The sequence below is a fragment of the Cimex lectularius genome, unplaced genomic scaffold, assembly GCF_000648675.2.
Source record: "Cimex lectularius strain Harlan isolate CLEC.00 unplaced genomic scaffold, Clec_2.1 scaffold4, whole genome shotgun sequence".
Taxonomy (NCBI): Eukaryota; Metazoa; Arthropoda; class Insecta; order Hemiptera; family Cimicidae; genus Cimex; species Cimex lectularius.
Window position 1 is genome coordinate 4,288,997 of NW_019392723.1, and position 23,755 is coordinate 4,312,751.

Consider the following 23,755-nt stretch of genomic DNA (forward strand, 5'->3'; position numbering starts at 1 on the left):
TAGACTATAAAATTGTCAAGATATCAATTGTTCTTAATTTACTCAGTCATTATGAATGTACTTTTGAATTATGCTTAGATTTGTGGAAATAACGAAAGAAATACTTGAGGAAAATAGGGTCATCGGACGCTAAAACACCAACCCAGCTTTCCAAGGACTTTTTCCCAACTTTGTATATAGCGCAAGTTGAATGTAGGGCGAATAAATTATAATGAGTGGGATGCAACGAATTTTGTTTTAATAAGGTCTTCAAGTGCTGATGCAATGTTTGCATAAGTGCGCAGGGTTTATCTTTCTGTCGGGCATTTCAAAAAATTGTACAGTTAGGATTGAACTAAATTGTCAAACGATTTGGGGAAAAAAGGATGAAATGTCTTGATCGACACGATATTATCAAAATGGTAATTTTAGAATGGTAGCCGACTTTCGGCGAAAGGGGCCGACTTAAGAGAAACGGATTATTCGACGAGATTTTCGGCCCCGATCAAAAAATTATTTCGTTATTTCAGAAAACGTTACAGCTGGGCAAGACTTTTATCTGCACGCTCGCTGGCTTGTGGGCCACGATGTGTCATGTCCAAATCCAGCGGGATTTCGAACCCGACATACAAATCGGCTTTTTTTCAAAAACACCGGCACCCCGAAGGTTGAAATAACCTCTGCTGTTGTAAACCCTCGTAAAAAAAATTCTACTATTTAAAACATTTATTCTAATCAGCTGCCCTTAGGAAGGCGTAAAATTCAAGTGACCTGTTCTTCTTTATGAAAATTTAGAAAATTAACTTGGTACGACATAGTAGTAAATGGGAAAACACGCCTTTTTAAAAATTAGCATTACAATTTCTGAAAATTACGCTGTGCCTTATCAACTTTAAGCTCTGGGTAACATAAGCCCGGTGGTAGTATCGGAAAGCTCATGTTCGCCATTGGTAGGATTATTGTATCATGCACTTTCAGATTGTTCCAGATGGCCGGACTATTGATCCAGAGCTTTAAAATTCTACATTTCGCTAGACCTTAAGGGTTGTAAAAGCTAAAACATTGATCCAACAGTAAATAAATATTGGAACAAGTCAACATCCTGAAAAATGAAAGGTAGTTAAAAATGTATACATACCTCAAGGAGTAAAATTCAATTTATTACTTAAGATTTCTTAATTATGTATATAACGTTTTCTGTTGATGAAAATCAGCCTGAAAGCTAAAAATTGCGTTCAAAGTCTGAGTAGACACAGGACGATCATATATCAACGAACTTCCTCAACCAGATCGCGATTTATAAGGACTGCGGGCTCGCTAATAAAATTTTAATATGTAGACGTGGAGGAAATCGGTCTTTTGGGAGTGACAAATCGTGCAAACTTTTTCGAATCCGTAGATCTAGGGCAAGTTAATAAAATGAAAGAGATTTTACGAGTTAATTGATATATCCTCCACACGTCTGAACTTTATAGCAACGATACTCGGAAGGGGTGATGAGTTCTTTTTTAGTTGTCTGTGTTATAAAAAATAGCATCTATAAAATACCTCACAAAGAAGACAAAACATGATTTTTTTAAATTATATATACAATATTAGGTCTATCTGAAAGTGGGAAATGTGGACGAGTGGTTAGGGCGTCCGATTCGTTCTTGTCATATAAGCGGTCCTGGGTTCGAATCCCGGCAAAATTCATAGGTTTTTAATTGAGAATAATATGGAAGAAGTACTGTAAAATGTTGTGACCTTTCGTCAACTCCACCAATCGGGTTGGTTGGACGTTAAATGTTCCTGTATGACAAAAATTACATTGAAAATATTTTGGACCACAATATGACAATTTGGACATTGAATGTAATACCAAATTGATCGAACATTGTGGTTGTCAACCAGTAAACCCTGCGAAAGTTAACCAACTAAAGAAAAGTATGTTTGTATACATGAGATGTTATCTATAGTTTAAAAAATATCTCTAATCTTAAAATATATTAAAAATAGATTCTTTACAAGAAGTTATTAAAAAAAGACTCATCATTGATATCGTATTATTCTTACAGGAATGGTACAGCCATTTTGAACTCGTTAAGAAACTTGAGTAAAAAGCATCGAGTCAGAGGATTTTGCGTATAAATATATTAATGTTTGATTTTCTGGTAATTACATTTTTTTAATTTTTAGTTACTGGAGAACATCCGTTCAAAGATAAGTGCGTCCTTTACCAATTCAGACAGGACAGGGACATCACTTGCATCCCACGTCCGCCACCGCAGGACATAGCCGAGGCCGAAGAACACTTGCACGAAGCCATAGCGGACCTGAGCGACCGCGGGCCCGACGCCTGGCTCAGGATGATACTAAGAAAGCCGTAAGTGTTATTTCCGAGATACGAGGAAAAGTTTTATAACAGTCTTTCCTATCCCAGGAGCAACGACAGGACCCCGGAAGATCTGGAGATCATTTATGAAGAACTCTTACACATGAAACCTCTCTCTCATCTCTCTAACTCGATGAAAAGGGAACTGGCGAGTGTCATCATGTTCGAAGCTCATCCCAGATCAGGTTCGATAGGTGAGTCGGGTCAAAAATTAAAAAACTATTCAGCAAATTTTATTCAAAAATTGGTCGTGTCGATATCAATTCTCGAATCTCCCTGAGTTGAAAAGGATAAAAGATCTTTTAAAACCCTCGAGGTGATTTATTATCACATCTATCATATCGCGACGTTAGGAAACATTAGCCGTGTCAAAAATGTTAAAACATACACCGTCAGAATTGGATCAATTGACATCAAGTTGAATTTATTTATTCTAGAGCCTATATTGGATGGTGTTAATAGAGTTAAGAAAGTTTTGAGTGATGGTAGGCAACCCTAAGTGGCCTATGGTCGTGAGTAAAGTGGAAACAATGGGAAATTATCTATTTAATATAGGAGTTGTCGTTATAAGATAAATCAGCTATAAAATTCTATTTATATTGCCCATTTTAACTGGACTGTTCCATGAATATTGATATTAAAGAAGTATAAAATTATTCAACGATGTTGGGTTGTGGGATGTGCAGTTATACCGTAAACAAGCGTAGTGCTCGTTTAATTTCATCGTTTCGAATGGTTTTCATTCTTTTTCAAGGAAACGCTGGAATAAAGGTAGAGCCGCTTTTGTCCATTTTTTTCCGGTGTTACCATCAAAATCGTTTCAAAGTAGTAGTTCCTCAATTCTTCTTTTTTTTCCCCTTTTTTCTTTCTCGAGCCGGTATTACTCTAATTACGCGTCAAGGGCTTTACTTTTTAGTTAGAAATCTGGTACTTCTTCTTAGGAAAAAAAAACCTTCGAAACGAATCTATGGCTACGATTTTAATGCTAACACCGGAAAAAAGTGGACAAAAGCGGCTCTACCTTTATTCCAGCGTTGCTTTGAAAAAGAATGAAAACTATTCGAATTTTGGCAGATTAAAGAATTGAGCACAACACCTGTTTTCGGTATGTTTACACATTCCAAAACCCAGCATCGTTGAATACAACAGTCAGAAATAAAATATATAAAGTTATTATTAACAATTAATTGAAAGGGATAGACCCCTACTAATTTATAATTATAGTTGAGTCACGGCATGAGCAGAGTCTAAGTTAACAAATTGGTACTTGTCAGCTTTTCCTTTCGCCTGTTAGGCCTTTTCTAAAATTAAACTTACCTTAAAGCTTACCTTAAGCTTCCAAAAGCTAAAGCAAAAATATCTTTCTCGCAATGAGAGCAAATCACCAGAGTTACTGAAGAGAATGATAAAATGGAAACCGTAGAAATAAAAATAATAAGAAACGTAGATAAAACGTGAAAGAAGAAAAGGATAACTTACTGGACCAAAAATTAAATTTATCGCACCTTTAAAAATAGGATCAAATTATAAATGAAAATAATTGGGATAATTACTCAATTAACTACTTTCTTCTACATTTAAAAAAAAATTCTATAATGTTTCTTTGTTAATTTAATAAATAAATCATTTTAATTTGCAGAAATAAGTGAAATGGCAAACGCAATTCTTCTAAAGCGTAAAGCAAAGACATTCCATGCTTAGATTAAATAATTCGTTTTCCTCTTAACCATCTAATTATATCTATCAGTTTACCTTGTGTACACGCAGATATGTCTATGCACATTAGTGACTTTAAACGCCTTCATGATTTTTTAACATTCGGTTACGTACTTGTATATAGTTTCATATTGTATAATTTGGTTTCTTGACAAAATAATAATAATTTGAATTAGAAAGTAAACGAAAGACCAGATAATTAAATTATTCTATAGGTTCTTTATATATATGAACAGAAAATAGCCAGCTGCTATATACACAAGTTTATATTTACAAATATTTGCATTATATGCAATTTTAAGATTTTCTTCTCTATGTACAACAAGGTGAATTCCAAATAAACACCGTATTTACAAACGTCACTATAACACAAATCGATAAATCATAAGCGTCCATATCGCGCACAAAAAATCTTCTTTGTAAAAAAAGTCAAATCCATGAAATACAAATGAGTCAAATCCGGGAAAAGGTTATAGTCAAATTCGGTGAGTTTAGACGGAGACTCTCCTGAAATAAGGAAAATTGTTAGATGAAAAGTCTGGGCCGATAGAAACTTACAATGTTGAGGAACTTACCGTATGTTACCGTTCACAAATTCTAGGACGGAAGGTCCGTAATGAACTGCGGCGTCGTAAGCGTACTGGGCCATTTGCACGTATTGCTGGATTTTCATGAGCTTCTTGAAGAACCCTCTTTCTCCTTGTTCGTTGTACTCCTGCTCGGGCTCTGCATCTCCATTCAACAGTACATTCTTCATCGAATATATTCCGTACGCTCCGAGTGCTGCTCCAGTTGCAACTAAAACCATCGGGTGGATAAACGCCATTGTGAAACAGCAAATTATCAGTATTGGTCCAATTTGTTTTCTCAAGATTCTTATTCACTTCGTCGTAGTCAAGGTATATTGAATGTCTTAGTAGGTCACGATCTTCGCAATTTTAGTTGAATCCAAAGTAGAATTTCAGCTTCGGTATAGCACAAAATTTTTCAACAGTGTTGCACTTTTAATAGATGATTCAACGTTACCATAGAGATACTGCTCTCTTACATTATTTTTTTTAAACACCTTATTAATTACATCTGTTTGGCCATTTTGTTTGTATTTTACCTTTCACTACTTCCTCCTTCCCTTCTCTTTCATGTTCTATCCTTCCTATTATTTTTTCTCTCTCTCCTTCTTCTCTCTCTCTCTCTCTCTCTCTCTCTCTCTCTCTCTCTCTCTCTCCTATTAGGTTTTTTCTAAAATTAAACTTACCTTCAGATGACTTCCAAAAGCTACACCCAAAATATCTTTCTCGCAATAAGAGCAAATCACCAGAGTTACTGAAGATAATGATAAAATGGAAACCGCACAAATAAAAATAATATGAAACGTAGATAAAACGTGAAAAAAGAAAACGTTAACTTACTCGTCCAAAAATTAAATTTTTTACACCTTTAAAAATACAATCCAATTATAAACGAAAATAAACGGGGGTAGTTACTCAATTAACATTTAAATGAAACGGAGATTTTTTACACAAATCGGCTTCTCTCACTTTTTTCCGTGTCTGCAATTCTATTCTCATGCCTATCGACTTCCAATTATCGTTACATACTAAGCTATTATTTACCTAATTTACCATCAATAGATCAAGAAATTGATTTCTGCCATCAGTCTCACCTTCAGATTTAAATACAATTTTTTCTGGTACGACTTTAATAAATCTAATGTCGAATCCTTAGGAACAATAGCCAAAGATGATCAAAGAACTTAACCAGTAATTTTGAATCGTAAGGGAGCTGACAATGGGATGTAACCTAATCCAACAAATCTGTTCCTGCCATTTAATGTAACCATTCTTGGACGTGAACGATAAAATGTCTATAATGATAGTGATGTATTTCATCACATTTCCTGCCAATAGTGTATGTCAACAAACTAACTAATCAGTTTAAAATTTTAAAATGCTCAAGTTTCTTAAGATGGCCCTGAACTACCGTTGAGTTACGCCCTACGCTATTTTTCTCCTCGAAGTGTTGTGCTAAGTTACGATTTGTCGCTGTCTTCAAAGTAATTAGAAATGATTCTGAAGTTGTTTCGTGGGGCAGACTATTCTATTGAGCTTATTAGGTAACAACGTCATTCGAAAATATCAAAAGCTCATTTGACGTCAAAGAAGATAGCTATGACTTAATTTGTTATCTTTTCATACAGCTTGATAATGGTATCATTTGTAGAAAGCTCTTTTTTTTCCCTCGAATAGTTTTCCCGTCAGCTTATTTAACATCGGACCAACCTCAAGAGAATATGTTTTTCAATAGGTTTGCCTGAGACTGGTAGACTACAGGTTGACCTGAAGGCACCTTCGTTCCTTAGGTTTGTTTCCAGATTTAAAAAGCATTTTAATTTGGGATCTTTTCCAGTCTGATGTGGAAATATCCTTGTTTTAACAAGTGTGGTTGTCTCAGTTAGAATTGAGATGATTGGGACGCTTTTCTTAATGTATTATATTCTTCTGAGTTATAATCTGGAGCCTTTCACTTTTTTTTTGGTAGTTTATAACACACATAACCTCGTCGAATGTTCATTGGTTGCTATTTTCAAAAAGATTCCTCGAGTCACTATGATTTTTTCTTTCAATTCAACTGTTTTGAGTTGTTCTATTGTCTTTTTAACAGTTTCTGTTTGCTTCCCATTTTTTTATTGAATGCTTTCTTGGACTTTGATCTTTTCCATTGCGACTTTGTATGTTTGCCCCTTGAATAATTCTCAATTTATTGCTTTCGTCCTTCTAATTTAGATTTACTGAAAGTTTTCGAAAACTTTTTGATCGCAAGTTGAAATTAAGAAATCACTCAGATTTGACAAAGAATTATTAATAAAACCCTTTTTATGTGCCAGGCGTTTTTCGAGATATAATGTGCAGAATTTATTATTCAATCTTTTAATTTATTTTTTTGAAAGGTTTCATGATAAACAACCTTCGATTATTAATAAAGGAATAAGCAATATTTATACATCTTACAATAGATTAAATGTTTTCTTGAATTTCTTTCATTTCCCAGATCCCAGCTTAGTGAACTTGTGGGATCTGCTTCCGAACCTTCAAATATAATTATTATTACATAAATTTGTGGAGGAATAGTACATTCAACATTTTTTACTATTATTTCGAAATTTCGACCCAAGTGGCTGGCACTCCCCGATGTCGAACAGGTGCCAGTATGACCTATTCTCAATCGGGTAAGAACGATTCCTCGTTTCCGGCTCTGGTTCGAGGGGTGGGTTATTATTATTAAAGTGTGCGGTGATTAGTGACCGTCAATCGATGATTATTCACAAATCGTGAGATGCGGTCTGGTGTGATGTTGGTTTCAGAAAAACATTTTCTTTATCGAGCCAAAGTTTCGACCTTATTAAGATCATCTTCAGGGCCTGGGATTTACAAACATTGTTTTAATTTAACAAATACAAGTAGGATGTGGAAAAAAGTGAATTTATACAATGCAAAATATACATTTTTTATATATTCAATCAAAGTATTTATTTATTTTAGTATTTATTTTAGTAAGAAATACTTTGATTGAATATAAAAACTATATTTTGCATTGTATAAATTCACTTTTTTCCACATCCTACATGTATTTGTTAAATTTAAACAATGCTTGTAAATCCCAGGCCCTGAAGATAATGTAAATCCCAGGCCCTGAAGATGATCACAATAAAGGTCGAAACGTTGGCACGATAAAGAAAATGTTTTTCTGAAACTTACATCATGCCAGACCTCATGATTTCTGAATAATCATTATTATTAAAAGTGTTATATTACGTATGTACATTTTTTATCAGAAATGGTCAGCTTTTTATATGTACTTAATTTGAACAATATAAGCAAAATACCCTTCAATTTGAAAAGTATGATTTGTGGGAAATTAACCTTTCTAAATAATGTATAATTTTTCATGAGTCAAAAAGAAATTTTGTTACGTTAACGGTAATATTGAACTAACAAAACATTAAGGTTATTTTAGCAGTAAAAACAATGAACTATTACATTTTGTTTACAAAATGAGGCCAACAACAATTTATTTGTATACGTTTTTTATATTTGAATAAAGAAAAGTTCTATTTGCATATTTGGGTTCGTACCTTTTCTATTCTTATCGGAGTTGATAAAATCAACATCCCCCAGTCCGCCTCGTTAAAGGAAAATTACCCTGTGAATTAAATCATGAAGTTTTGCCTGGATAGCATTTGTTTATAGGAAGCATTGAACCGTTAAAGTGAAATTCCTAGATTGAGACCTTTGAAAATACGTCTTCCCTTAATTATAAGGCCTTGAAGCCGTCTTGATTGTACTTCTTAGGGGGAAATTTATTTCTTTGTGTACTCAGTGGTGAATATATATGCAGTGAAATGAAATAACATGAACGAAACGAATTAGTACTTAAATTCAGAAGTGATTTTATTTTCTATCATTTATATGTATTATATAATGTTAAAGTTAATGGAAAAAAGCTATTCTTGTTTTGCCTTATTAATTTTTAAAGAAAAAACTACCCTTTGTGTAAAACCTACCGACATTTTGGAATATCGGTTTTGTTTACAACGCGACATCATTTTCATCCGACTAAAAATAAACCTCGCCACCTTTAGCGGGATTCGAACCCACGATCTTTGGTTAAATACGCCACTGCTTTAACCTCTTGCTTGTATTGAGCCGATGGTCGTGGGTTCGAAATCCGCACGTGATACTTGCTTCTTTACCTCAACGGAGACCTTAGATAAAAAAAAGTGTAATTAATTAAAATGTATTATTTATATAAAACAATATCTATTTTATGGTAAAAATATTATTAGATTTTTTTATATTTCCAGTTTTAATTGAAAGTTTAAAATGTGTTTATTTTTATTTGGAGATCATGAGGTGCGGTGTGACGTTTTAGAAAAACATTTTCTTTTTCATGTCAATGTTTCGACATTTATAGAGATCATCTTCAGGGCTCAAAGCGTTTGTTTTCCAGGTAGATGTGTCAGTCTTATTTGTATTTTGTTTTATAAAACGGTGGCTAATTCTGGTTATTAAAATGATAAACTAATATTTCGCTTTTCTAAACTTTCGCTTGAAGATACTACTGTATAAACAATTAATTAAGGTTTTTAGTTGAGATAAAAAAGTCAATGGCACGAGCGGGATTCGAACCCACGATCTTCGGCTTGATACGCCGCTACTCTACCATTTGAGCTATCGTGACCTCGATCCACTCGAGCACCAACTTCCCACCTGAACCCAACTGAGATCGAATCCCGCTCGTGCCACTGACTTTTTTATCTCAACTAAAATCCTTAATTAATTGTAATATATTAATTGGTCAATCGGACTAATCTACTGTATAAATTTAAAATGGTAAATATTAAATAAACCGCACAGAAACACCAACAACGGTTGGTGACGGCAGAAGTTATATTATTATGACGTATAGTGTAATATGTATTTTCCTATTCGTACTAATGATACAAAGTATACACTTTGCAACATTGATTTTGGTTAATAAAGTTTCCACAATAAAAAAACATCTTTCATATTGGAAAAAGAGTTTCTGCAATACATACGTCAATGATGCAAGGGGGAAGAAAAATGGTTTCGTGTTTAGAAGTAGTACGGCTTACATAATATATAAATGCTGTTTTTAAATATTAGATCGGCATTAAATTAGTTATTCTAACCAGTATTAAATGTTACTTCATTTGGGGCAACAAATGATTGTTACAAAGGAGGCTACGGAGGTGGAATCATCGATTTTTAATGAAACTTATTTTGCGATACTTAGTAGAAAAATACTAGACATGTATTTGAGCGTTCTTGGCAATTAATAAAAAAATTAAATATGGTTTTCTGTGTGTTGAACATGTATTTCAAGGTTATTACATGCATGTAATTGTTTTGATATTTGAAAAATCAGTTCGGATTCGGTTTTAGCACCCTTTAAAGCCCTGAATATAAATTTTTGTACAAAACAAAAAATTAAAGTTTTTTGGTTGGATTAGCAGATCAGGGCACAGTTTTATTACCCACGTAAGTCAAGTACTCCATTTAAACACCTCCGGATTTATCGAAATTCCAAGTTATTACAACTCGTATAAACCTTAACTTATCTTCCGTCAAGCTTTGTCAACAAGGTTATGATTTCACGCTATCATAAGAATGAAAAATAAGGATGAATTCAGCAAAAACTCTTCTACGTTTTATTTTATACCTCCGGTTTAAGTTTACTTACGGACGCCACGTTTGTGCAGTTTATACGCATAAAATCCATTGCAAAATTTTCGGTAGATTAGTGGAATCGTTTTAATTTTATCTCGAGTTTTAAGACTTTTTTTAAATTGGATGCGTTGTGTGGAGAGACAAATTAGAGAAAACAATTTTTTGTAAATAAAAAAAATAATTAGATACAGTAATATATCTACTTTTCTAGTGGCATTAGATAGGATATGATAACAATAAATAAATATTCTTTATATAAGGCTTTGGTTGAGATAAAAAAGTCAGTGTCACAAGCGGGATTCGAACCCACGACCTTCGGCTATATACGCCGCTACTCTACCACTTGAGCTATCGTGACTTCGATCCACACGGACACCAACTTCCCACCTCAACCCAACCTTTTGAATTTGGAGAATGACAAAATGGAGGCAAAATTATTTAACTTAATTGGTGTGTTTGTGTACATTTTTCTATATTGGTTTCATTTTACTTTGAACCATTGTGCTGAGCTAGCACAGTTGTCTTTTTTTGATTTGTCAAACCTTTTACATGGTGCGAATTTTATTGCACACTTTATGGTTTTTCCTAATAAACAACATTGCATGTAGTTTTAAGTAAATAAATATCTTAGTTTGTACCATTCTACAGTATTAATAGTTTAATATCGGTAAAATAGTATTAATTTATAACCAATTTTCGGTGTTATAGCTACTATTGATTCGGTTATAGCTATATGTATATTATAACAATTAACAAAAAATAAAACAATTATAAAAGGTCAACACAAAAATAATATAATTAGATTTTTTTCACTGTAAAGCAACGCTTCAAAATGAAAATTCTGATAATCCATTAGCAAGTTAGGAAGATATTAATGTAAATTTGGTTTGGACGGCCGCTCACAATGTTGTAGGCCCCGGGGGTTTTATAACTAACACGATTTCGACACAATTTCAAACCATCCACTACTTATGGAATTTAATAAACAATATATCAGTTAGATAAAGTTTAAAAGGATCGTTATAATTAATTACAATCGATTGAGTTTTTAAAGTGTTGTGTTACGTACAACAAAAACTGCAATATATGCTAAAACTATATACAATACCAAGCAAGAACATTGACTGTTGAAATCATAATGATAACTTTATTTATATGTTTTTCATATATCCAGTGTTTTTTTACTTATAGAATCGATTCAGGAAAACATTGGTCACAAAGTAAAATTGTACACTTATTGACAGAAAAATTAATTTAAAAAAATCTTTGAAAAATTCTTTTATGACAATAGTTTTTCCCAAGTTATAAACAAAAATAATGTTCTGCGTGTAATAATTATAGTAAACTATCCAGTAATAGTCACACTCGTAAAAGTGTTTATTTAGTTGTTATATGAATTTTATACAAGCGATTTTTTAATAAATTTATCCTTCGCTGATCGCAGAATAATTTTATAACGGGATGTTATTTTTTCCATTTTTCTACGGGCCTTAAAAAACGAAAAGTGAATCAACTGTTAAATCTAATATGTTTTATAAAGAATTATTGAAACTTTAAAAGTTAAACGCTCTTTTTTGATAAAATCTATAACAAAAAAAGTAAATATTAACTCATTTAAAAAAACGCATATTTCTTCTACCTTATCAGCCTAATGGATTTTTCTGATCTGCATGGACGTAGGTATTATCTCTTTTCACTTCATTTCTATCTCTCATTCTACATTCTCTTTAACATTTATTTACAATCCCGCTTGTGGCACTGACTGTTTTATCTCAACTAAAACCTTAATTAAAGATTAATTAATTGAAAATTGTCTTTAAACTTTGATAACCAACATTATTAACGCCTTGGTTTACGACATTATAATAACAATAGTAATAAACAATAAAAACTCTAAAGTAGAGATTCAGAAGTTACCTATGGAATTTTTATTTACTCACAAAGTATATACAGGGTGTCCCAGATCCTTCTGACGAAACTCAGGGAATCGGTTCTACTCTTCATTTGGAGCAAAAAATGCGCAGGAGAAAATTTTAGGAAAGTTCTCTATTTCGAAGATATTAGTCAACTTAAGTTTTTTCAACTTTTATAATACCTTACCACATAAAAACGCTTACAAATTTCAAAATTTTGGGACTACAACAAATCCAATTACACCATTTGAAAGAACGCTGGATTTGCTGTAAGATATTTCTATTTGCAACAATCTGAATGATATAAAATGTTAGCCAATATCAGTTGGAACATGTCAAAATTACAAAATTTAAAATTTTGGTCATGATTGCACGTTCTACCGAGGTTACAAAAAATACCTACAACTTGTCAACTTTCACAAAAACTTTTTCATCTAATATGCTTTACGTTGATATATCCAGGTTTTTAAATAACGTTCTAGTAGAGTTGAAAAATAACAGTTGAATGTTCGAAAACGTGAGCTACGGTAAATTTGAACGGGGGGGTTAGCAATAAATCAATTAGAACTCGCTTCGTAAAATAAAAATGGGACTTGTTTGACCGGTTGAATGAAAAATTGGGATCGAAGTTTAAACAATAATCATCACAGAATGTATCAGGTAGGGTGTGTTACTGAAAGATAATATTAATTAATATTAATATTATTTTACAAAGCGAGTTCGAATTGATTTATTTCTATCCCCCCTTCAAATGTACCTTAATGTATATATATATATACATATATATGAAAATAGTAAGTAGAAACAGCAGTAAGAAAAAGTGGTAGTAACAAATATTACAGAACCTGCATACATTTTTTTAATAAAATAGCTATGAATATGATTTTAAGATTATAGATGCCATTTAAGATGCCACTATATGATACTTCTGCTTGTCTGTTTGTTTGTATATCGATTTGGTCGACTTTCTTATACATTTTTTGAAAAACAATTTGCTATAATGTTTACAATTTACAAAATTGAATAAATAAATCATTTTAATTTGCAAAAACAAATGAAATGGCCTGCGCAATTCTTTTAAAGCGAAAAGCAAAGACTTTCCATCCTTAGACAAATATTCTCCGCTTAAGCGCCTTATATATTATATTATATATTATGTATATAGTTACCTTGTGTATAGACAGATATGTCTATACATATTAATGACTTTAAACTCCTTCAGGATTTTCTACCTTTGATTTATGTACTTGTATATCGTTTTATATTATAATACGTACGTTGGTACGTTGACAAAATAATAATTTAAATTAGAAAGTAAACGAAAGGCCTGTTATGTAAATTATTCTAAAGGTTCCTTATACGTGATGAAATGAAGAGAAAATAGCCAACTGCTATATACACAAGTTTATATTTACAAATATTTACATTATATGCAATTTTAAGATTTTCTTCTCTATGTACAACAAGGTTATTTCCAAACAAACACCGTATTTACAAACGTCACTATAACACAAATCGATAAATCAAAGCGTCCATATCGCGCACAAAAAAATCTTCTTTGTGAAAAGTCAAATCCATGAAATACAAATGAGTCAAATCCGGGAAAAGGTGATAGGCAAATTCGGTGAGTTTAGGCGGAGCTTCTTCTGAAATGTGGGAAAATTGGAAAATTAAAAAGTGCGCCTGGGCCGATAGAAACTAGGGACAATGTTGAGGAACTTACCGTATGTTATCGTTCACAAATTCTAGGACGGAAGGTCCGTAATGAACTGCGGCGTCGTAAGCGTATTGAGCCATTTGCACGTATTGCATGATTTTCATGAGCTTCTTGAAGAACCCTCTTTCTCCTTGTTCGTTGTACTCCTGCTCGGGCTCTGCGTCCCCATTCAACAGTACATTCTTCATCGAATATATTCCGTATGCGCCGAGTGCTGCTCCAGTTGCAAGTAAAGCCATTGGGTGGATAAACGCCATTGTAAACAGCAAATTATCAGTATTGGTCCAATTTGGTTTCTCAAGATTCTTATTCACTTCGTCGTAGTCAAGGTATATTGAATGACTTAGTAGATCACGATCTTCGCAAGTTGAGTTGAATCCAAAGGAGAAATACAGCTTCGGTATAACACAAAATTTTTCAACAGTGTTGCACTTTTAATAGATGATTCAACATTACCATGGAGACACTAGTGCATTTATGTTATTTTATTTTTTTTAAATCAAAATATTAATTACATATGTTTTGTCATTTTCTGTTTTACTCTCTCTCTCTCTCTCTCTCTCTCTCTCTCTCTCTCTCTCTCTCTCCCTCTCTCTCTATATCTTTATATATTTTTTTCTATTTCCTTCTTTCCATTTTCTCTCTCTCCTCTATCACTCCCTCCCTTTTTTTCTCTCTCTTCGCCCGGAAAAAACTGATCATAGATAAAAACAAATCAATTATTTACAACACTATGATATAACTTGGACCTACTTGGACTTCTGAACTGGTACTTTAAGGGGTTCGACCCGTAACATTCATAGAACTCAAAAATCCTAAATTCGCCTTTCTAATTTATCCAACGAAAAAATCCAAAATGTTTTAAATGTCTCGCCCATTCTTTAATTCCTGATATTCTTTTATGTGTTTTGTTTGTCTATGTGTACTATTGCTTGCAACCCACACCTAGTAGCTGAAAATACAGGAATATTCTAAATTGATTCCTAAAGCGCATTTGTTTCAGCAAGTTTTATAAAAGTATACATTTTCTTTGTGGACTATTTGCTACTATTTTTAGAACAATCATCTTTTCATAAAAAATGTATTCATATTAAGTAAACTGAATTGAATTCATTCAACAATTGTCAGACATTTGTACGGGGCTATACATGTTTCAACCAACAGTTTTGGACACAGAAACCACTGACAGACACTCCGCAATCTCGTCCAAACCAGATATTCGGTGTTAGAGGTATTTCGTAAGTGTGTCAATTGATAAATCTGTGCTTACGAAGTTTTGATTCGTAGCGCTTGCCACAATCAGTCAGAATGTACCGCAGAGTAAGTTGAGCCTTCAAGTTTTCCACTTTGTCCAACTTCGCCTCTCGGAAGTGCTTAACAAACTTTCAATAGTGATGAAGTAGACCTGGCCCGCAACAAGCGAGACGTGGCGAATCCCAATAGTCAAATATGATTTACACCTTGGTTTGAAAACAGACGTGAAAAGTTTTCTTTGATAATTTGAAAGTTAGATTTGTGATCTCGTTTCACTGGTTCAACTAACAATAAACAAAAATAAAATAAACAATACGTCTTTCTGTGAAAGACCACATAAGCAACAATAATAAAGTTGGTCATTGATTAAGTAAGTTATGAACATTGAAAAAATCTTTATTTAACTACATTACTGAACAATTATTTAATATGTTCAATTTTCTATTTTTAAATTTGTCTTTCTGCTAATTTCTTTAACCTTCTTTTAAAATGGTTTCTAGTTTAAAATATTTATTCTACAAATATATGTGTGTTCATTCTTTAATTTCTCATAATAGAATAGCCCGGAAGTACCCTATGAGTTGGAAAAAATAATATTTTAGAACTCACTCCGACTTGAAGATACGAATTTTTTTTTAAATGGAAAAAACGAACTGAACTTATTTTCTCCATGATCTCTGCATATTTCGTCTAAAATTTGGCCATTTTTAAAAACTTCGGTAAATGTTAAAAAAACGAAAAAGAAGTCATTTACTGTGACAAATTATGTTCCACTGGCAGCTGTTTCCCTGGCCCAAACATACACAAACCCACATTTAAATATTGTTCGGTTTAGGCGAGGAGGTTATGGGGCCATCATCTTGGAGTATTTTCTTGGCGTCGTGGAGGTTTCTTAGGAGAAGAAGTGGAGAGGGCTTGGATGGGTTGAAACAGTTGAGTAAACCTTAAGGAAGTTGGAACGGAAGTACTTTGACTGAGGAAGTGTTTAGGTCATTGTGGATAGTAAGATTGGAAAGTAAGGAGTTTGATCAATTCTGAGGACTTTTGATTGGATATAACTCTGGTTTATTGGATGTTAGATGGCTTGGTGGTACTTTAGTTTCGCTCCGTGCGTCCAAATAGGACGAAGTAATAATGTGAATGTGAAGTAATAATTTAAATATAAGAAATTGAAGGATTTCAAAAATTCACTACTCTTAAACGAAACCTCCTACGGATTGGTGAATTCTATAAAAAAACTGTTACATTAATCAGCTTTTTTATGGAATGCTCTTGTTTTGAGGTGAATGATATTGGGTTGGTGCAAAACTAATGCTGGTTTTTAAAATTTGTTTTGCAGGTGCTTGTCATTTAAACAAAGTTAAATCCTCAAATCTAGTTTGTTGGATTATAGTCATTGCTTTTATATAAAACATTTTACTTTATACTAAATTTTATAAGAATGAGGACCTGCTATGCCCAAACTAGATTTTCGTTCAATTTATTTTTACGAATTTAAAATTGGAGGAAATGCGGCCCATATCGCGCGTAACATCCATACAGTTCCGGGGTAGAGAAGCATTGGCGAATGAACGGTGCAGCGATGGTTTCAGAGATTCCGCCTTGTAGATTAAGATCTGGGAGACAAGGGTGGTCGCGGTAGGTCTTCCATTGTGGACGCGAAAATTCAAAACTTTGATTGAAGAAAATTCACGTAAGGCCATACGGGAAATTGTGGAAGAGCTTAGTGTAGACTGATTAACTGTTGTTCGCCATCTGGAGCAAATGGGTAAAATACAGATGCTCGACATGTGGGTACCGTACGAACTGACCGAAGCGCAAAGAAATCGACGCTTTGAAATTTGTACGTCTCTTCTGATGCGCCACCAAAATAATCCATTTCCCGATCGAATCATCACGTGCGATGATGGATTCTGATAACAGGAGGCGTTCAGGTCAGTAGCTGAACAAGGATGAAGCGTCACCGAAAGACTTCCCAAAACCAAATCTGCGCCCCAAAAGGTTATGGTGACTTTTCAATGAATTGAGGCTTTGGCTGAGATAAAAAGTCAGTGTCTAGAGCGGGATTCGGACCCACGACCTTCGGCTAAATACGCCACTGCTCAACATATCGAGACTTCGTTCCACTCAGACACCAACCCCATCTCAACCCCACCTTTTGAATTTTCCCTCCTGTTTGCCATTTTTCAAAATTCGTGTAATCTATTTGATTCTCGGCGACAAATGAAATTGCCACGGAGAGCTTTAGTGAAGTATACTTCATTTTGCTTATTACATCTATTAGGTTTCGTGGTTTATCGCAACCAAAGCCTTAGTTAATTGAAAAGAATTTATTTGATCAATTGGACCACGAAACCTAATAATATGGTGACGGTTTGGTGATGTACTGCTGAGGCTGTTCACTATAATTTCCTGAAACATAGCAGAGAAATATTGCAAAGAAATTGACAAATTTCATGGGGAACTGCAACGTCTCTGTCCAGCAATGGTAAGCAGTAAGGGGCCGATTCTTCTTCACGATAATTACAGGCCATGTCGCAATACCAACCCTGAGAAAATTTAAGGACGTAGGATATGCAACTTTCCGCACCCTCCAAATCCACCCAGCCTCTCGCCTACGGACTTCCAATTTTTTTAGGCATTTTGATCAAGTCTTGAGGCATACAATTTTTAGAAAACGCGGAGAAGCCGAAAACGCCTTCCAAGACTTCATTGTCAGTCGAAATAAAAAAAAAATCGGAATAAAAGTACTTATTACATGTTGGCAAAGATGTATAGATTGTGATGGAAAATATTTCATATAAATTTTCTTTATTTAATAAACATTAAAAAGAATTTTGCCTGCCTTTTCAAAACCTGCTTTATTTTTGCACCAGATCGATAGATCGAACCTCTCAGAAAACGCATATCATGAGAAAATCTAGGTTTTATACGAGGGGGAAGATTTTATTCGTACTGATGAGAATACAATGGATAAATTAGAATATTCTTTATACTTTTTTTGCAAACATAATAACAAAATATCCACTAAAGGAAACAAGTTTATCATATGGCCGAACAGTCTAAAAGTCAACTCTTTTTTTGGATAAAGAACAAACATTCCAATATCTTTAATAGCATTGGGCTGTTTTCGTTCGAGCCTTTTTCTAGTTTCAATGTCTGTCATGTCTCTATTTTAATTTACATCGGGAATATTTAGTTTGCCCCTGAACAAAAAAGCGTACCATTAATACAAAACAAATCCTCCCCATCGTTTAAAATCTTGGTTTTTTCAAAAAACACGTTTTGTGATCAAAAAGAAAAAATAGCGATCCTAAAAGTACCAAGAAAACCATTCCAAAACTTATTAAATAAAGCATTTTTGTTCAATTCGCTAAGCTCTAGGGTGTTTTGCCACTGCCCAGAGAATTTTTGAAATGCTTCAAAGAGATCTTTTAAAAAAATTCAAACTTTTTAATTTTATGGGTATGGCAGCAATTCGGCTATTAGTGAATTGATCGGATAGGAATCAGTAGATGACTCGTCTTTCATTTTTTAGAAGATTTATCGTACATTTTAAAAACTACTTTAATTTCTATGAAAAACGAAAATACAACCGGGGTAATTCTGTATTTTCTTGGATGAAGTCAGATATGGTCGACAAAATATTTAAAATGTCGTATTTTACCGCCGGAAGGTGTTTGGAAGCCCGTTTTTGAGTTATTCTACTACATTTGGTATGCTATCGCCCCCGAACCACCCTGTACAGTAATCAGAAAGTTTGTTGTTTATAGCTAAAATATAAATTCACACTCTTCGACTAACATTGGTCCGAAACTAAGTATATAAACACATAATTTTGTAAAATGATTTAATATTTATTTATAAATGGAGCTGTGTAATTATTATTTATTCACATCTACTCCCGCCTTAATATATTTGCATGTACATTTCAACTTATTAATTATTTATACGATTATTTTATAATTAAAACAAGCCATAATAGTTTTTAAGGATATTTCACATATAAAAATAAATAACATTTCACCAATATTGCTGAATTTAACCAAGAGGTTGGCTATCCTTTAACGGCCTACGTCTGTGCGTTTTTCCCCTTAACTTTATGGATGCAAATGGTACAAATAATATGGAATATATAATTAGAAAGTTATTTTTTTAAATTAACCAAAATGACAATTGAATTTCTTCCAACCATTCTGGGTATGTTTTTTTTTTTCATTCGGACGGAAGTCGAATACTTCCTTAATTAATTCATTACTTAATTTTTTATAATTTATTTTTAATTAATAATAGTTATGCTTAGAAGAAAGACCAATTTTTTATATAATTTTAAACTTTATTTGGTGGGTAGAGACTTCTATGATAGAATTACTAGCTTTTTGGAAGTTCGTTAAAACTCTCCGCATCAATCATTGCAGCTGCTCAAATGTATGATTGATTGCATAGAGTTAATTTATTACATTTTTATGGAAAATATTGAGTTTGTATACTTCGACTGGTACGTATGTCACTTAGCCGGATCAAAGTCATCATCAAGGAAACAGCATTGGGGTGGACGTTGCGTGCCGGGAGAAAAATGCAGTGAGTCACCCCAATCTCATAGGGTATCCCCCATTACAAGAAGGGTGGACGATGACATCGATGTTTACCATCACTTTGGAATAAGGCCTAGGGGCTTAGTCAGTCGAGATCCAGTACGGGACACGGCCGCACGTATCGATTGGTCAAAATGACTTTTATTTGTTTCTAGTGTTCGAGCAGGGAGAGGAAGGAAGGTCGTGGTATCTCGTGCTCAACGGTTCCGTCGACGTCGTCATCCACGGAAAAGGGGTTGTAGCAACACTCCACCAAGGTGAAGATTTTGGAAAACTGGCCTTGATCAACGACGTACCAAGGTAAATTTGCATTTATATCTGTAGTCTTTAACTTATACCCATAAAACCCTGTGAAACAAATAAGATATAAATACATACAATACACCAGGTCGTGATTAATTAAAAAATAAGTAACATGTAAGACATCATAGCTCAAAAGATCAGCATCGAAACTAAAACTATTTCAAATTTAAACTTTTTAAGCTATACCATAATAATAAATATCTAAAATATTCCTTCAAATCAATAAGGTCGCACATGACAAGCATAAAATCTTGAAAAGGCAAATAACCGAACCGAACCTGGCTTATATGTGAATAAACATTTTCCTTCTAACATGTTTTTAAGTGTGGTGTACTCTTAAGAATGGAAGTTGGATATTTATTGTAAAGAATCGCTGAAACTTTCAAAAGAAAATGTACTGAGAAATTAGTACATATTTACCTAAGTGCTCTTCTTATTAGGACTTCTTTTAAGTAACTATACAACCAAACTATCATTCTACTTCCTCTTTAAATCTTTGATAACACAACTGATTAGTATTTGACATTATATATAACAACAATAATAAAAAATAATGACACTAAAGTACAATCAAAGAAGTCGTCTACGGGATTTTTATGGTATGAAATAATCAGCTGTAATTCAACCAGGGAATAAAAATGTAAGAAAATAACAAATTACTGTCTGTCTATTTTTTGTGTTCACCTTCTATGTTTAAAAAAAAACAATTTGGCTATAGTGTGTACGATTTATTAATTTAATAAATAAGTTATTCTAATTGACAACAACAAGTGAAATGGCAAGAACAATTGTTTTAAAGCGTAAAGCAAAGACTTTTCATTCTTAGATTAAATAATTCGTTATTCTGTTAACCATCTAATTATATCAATCTTGTATAAAAACAGATATGTCTATATTATTCATTCATGATTTTCAAACTTTGATTTATGTACCTGTGTGTCGTTTCATAGGGCATCATTTGGTACGTTGGCAAAACAATAATAATAATTTTGAATTAGAAAGACAAAAAAGTAAACGAAAGACCTGTTAAATAAATTATTCTATTGGTTCCTTATATTTAGTGAAATGAAGAGAAAATAACCAACTGCTATATACACAAATTTATATTTACAAGTATTTACATTATATGCAATTTTAAGATTTTCTTCTCTATGTACAACAAGGTTATTTCCAAAAAAACACCGTATTTACAAACGTCACTGTAACACAAATCAATAAATCAAAGCGTCCATACCGCGCACAAAAAAAAAATCTTCTTTGTGAAAAAAGTCAAATCCATGAAATACAAATGAGTCAAATCCGAGAAAAGGTGATAGGCAAATTCGGTGAGTTTAGCCGGAGCTTCTCCTGAAATGAGGGAAAATTGTTAAATGAAAAGTCTGGGCCGATAGAAACTAGGGACAATGTTAAGGAACTTACCGTATGTTATCGTTCACAAATTCTAGGACGGAAGGTCCGTAATGAACTGCGGCGTCGTAAGCGTATTGAGCCATTTGCACGTATTGCATGATTTTCATGAGCTTCTTGAAGAACCCTCTTTCTCCTTGTTCGTTGTACTCCTGCTCGGGCTCTGCGTCCCCATTCAACAGTACATTCTTCATCGAATATATTCCGTATGCTCCGANTAATCCTGTAAACGTAAACAGAATATTTTATATAGATTTTTTTTAATGAAAACTTAAAATCCTGCATTATTTTCCGGACAACCCAATAAAACCATCGGGTGGATAAACGCCATTGTGAAACAGCAAATTATCAGTATTGGTCCAATTTGGTTTCTCAAGATTCTTATTCACTCCGTCGTAGTGAAGGTGTATTGAATGACTCAGTAGGTCACGATCTTCGCAAGTTTAGTTGAATCCAAAGTAGAATTTCAGCTTCGGAATAGCTCAAAATTTTTCAAAAGTGTTTCACTTTTAATAGACGATTCAACATTACCATGGAGACACTAGTGCATTTATGTTATTTTATTTATTTTTTTTACATCAAAATATTAATTACAAATGTTTTGTCATTTTCTGTTTTACTCTCTCCCTCTTTTTCTATTTATCTATCTTTCTCCTTCTCTCTGACTCTTCTCTTTATTGAAAAGAGCAAGATGGATTGGAGCAAGGGATTAATTAACTTAATGACAGATTCAACAGAAATAGCTTGAGATAGGTAAATGGAGAAGAGAGGGAAAGTGCGAGACAGTCAGACAGACAAAGTGAAAAGGACGAGGAAATGAGATATGTATAAAGATAAAAAATCTGAACATAATATATTAATTGAGATTGATAGGTCTTTTATATATTAATTTGGTCGTAAAATACGAATGCTCCTTGACATTAACTAATATTTATTCCAGATCTGTCTTGTTTATTTACCAATCGAATCAATCACATATCTTTCTATTTGTGTTCAACTTTCTTCCTTCCTTTCTTTTTTAAGTTCTTAAATTATGAAGACATAGACCAGAGGTTTCGTTCGTCCATGTCCATTACTGGTACAATAAAGTACAACGTTATAGTTACATAGCTAGAAGGATAGAGAACGATGTAATACAAGATTGGAAAGCCTCTTTGATTTTGTGAGGTGATACGATTTAGTTATAAACTAATAAATTGAATAAATCCTAATCAGTACAGATAAGGTTTTATTTAGAAAAATAGGAATAGTTCACACATAACAATAGACAAACAAACAAACATATAAGCAGAAATATCATTTAGTAGGCATAACATATATGCCGACAACTGTATTAAAAAAATATATGCAGGTTGGGTAGCAGTTGTTAGTCTACAGATTAGACGTAGGAAGATTTCTTAGAAAGTTGGTTATTAATCAAGCAATACCTTTGTATCACCCGATATGAACGTACAAAATTCACTAATCATCCATGAATGTTTACTCTTTTTGAACATAGGAAAGAACAGAAAGTATGAATGATTGTTTAACATAAAGACAGATTTAGAGCTTGAAATGATATATCGTAAAGACAAGGAAGGAGAGTCATACAATTAGTCAGGCAGACACAAAAATGTATAGGGCTGAGGAAGTGAGAGATGACTGAGATTATTGGGTTGTCCGGAAAATAATGCAGGATTTTAAGTTTTCATTAAAAAAAATCTATATAAAATATTCTGTTTACGTTTACAGGATTACTCATTTGTATGAATGTCAACACTTATTAATCCTCTTCCAAATGATATTGTTTGTTTACCTCTGTAGCATTCCGCTACTTGGAAATAATTCAGTCATCCTTATAATGTCAAAGCGAGAATTTCGTACGATTTTCTTTTACGAGTTTAAACTCGGCCGAAGCGGAGCCCAAACGGCTAGAAAAATTAACCAAGTCTGGGGCGAGGGTTGTGTTAATGAGTGCACTGTGCAAAGGTGGTTTAAAAAATTTCGGGAGGGAGATTTCAGCCTTGAAGATGAAGAAGGTCGTGGAAGGCCTTCCTCTCTTAATGATGATGTTCTGCGATCAGTGGTGGAAGAAAACCCCAAAACAACTGTTCGAGAACTTGCAGAGCAACTCAAAGTCAGTAAAACGACCGTCGCTGACCACCTCAAGGCGATTGGAAAAGTGAAAAAACTCGAAAATTGGGTTCCACACTCATTAAACGATCGCCAAAAAAATCAGCGCTTTGATGTTTGTGCATCACTTCTTTGTC

General features: G+C 33.4%; 1 protein-coding gene and 1 non-coding gene across 2 annotated transcripts in view; one reads left to right on the forward strand and one right to left on the reverse strand.

Moving 5' to 3' along the window:
- The window catches only part of LOC112126832 (rap guanine nucleotide exchange factor 4-like), a 108,768-nt gene extending 88,601 nt beyond the window's left edge, over positions 1-20,167 (forward strand). Inside the window, exons 6-8 of the mRNA XM_024226685.1 lie at positions 2,158-2,344; positions 2,402-2,547; positions 19,952-20,167. Of these exons, the coding sequence (XP_024082453.1) occupies positions 2,158-2,344; positions 2,402-2,547; positions 19,952-20,100 (482 nt within the window). The 3' untranslated portion in view covers positions 20,101-20,167. The remainder of the gene's footprint in view (positions 1-2,157; positions 2,345-2,401; positions 2,548-19,951) is intronic.
- Trnay-aua lies at positions 10,603-10,675 on the reverse strand. Its single transcript has one exon. It is a non-coding gene; the product is annotated as a tRNA-Tyr (tRNA).
- Positions 20,168-23,755: the final 3,588 nt, after the last annotated feature.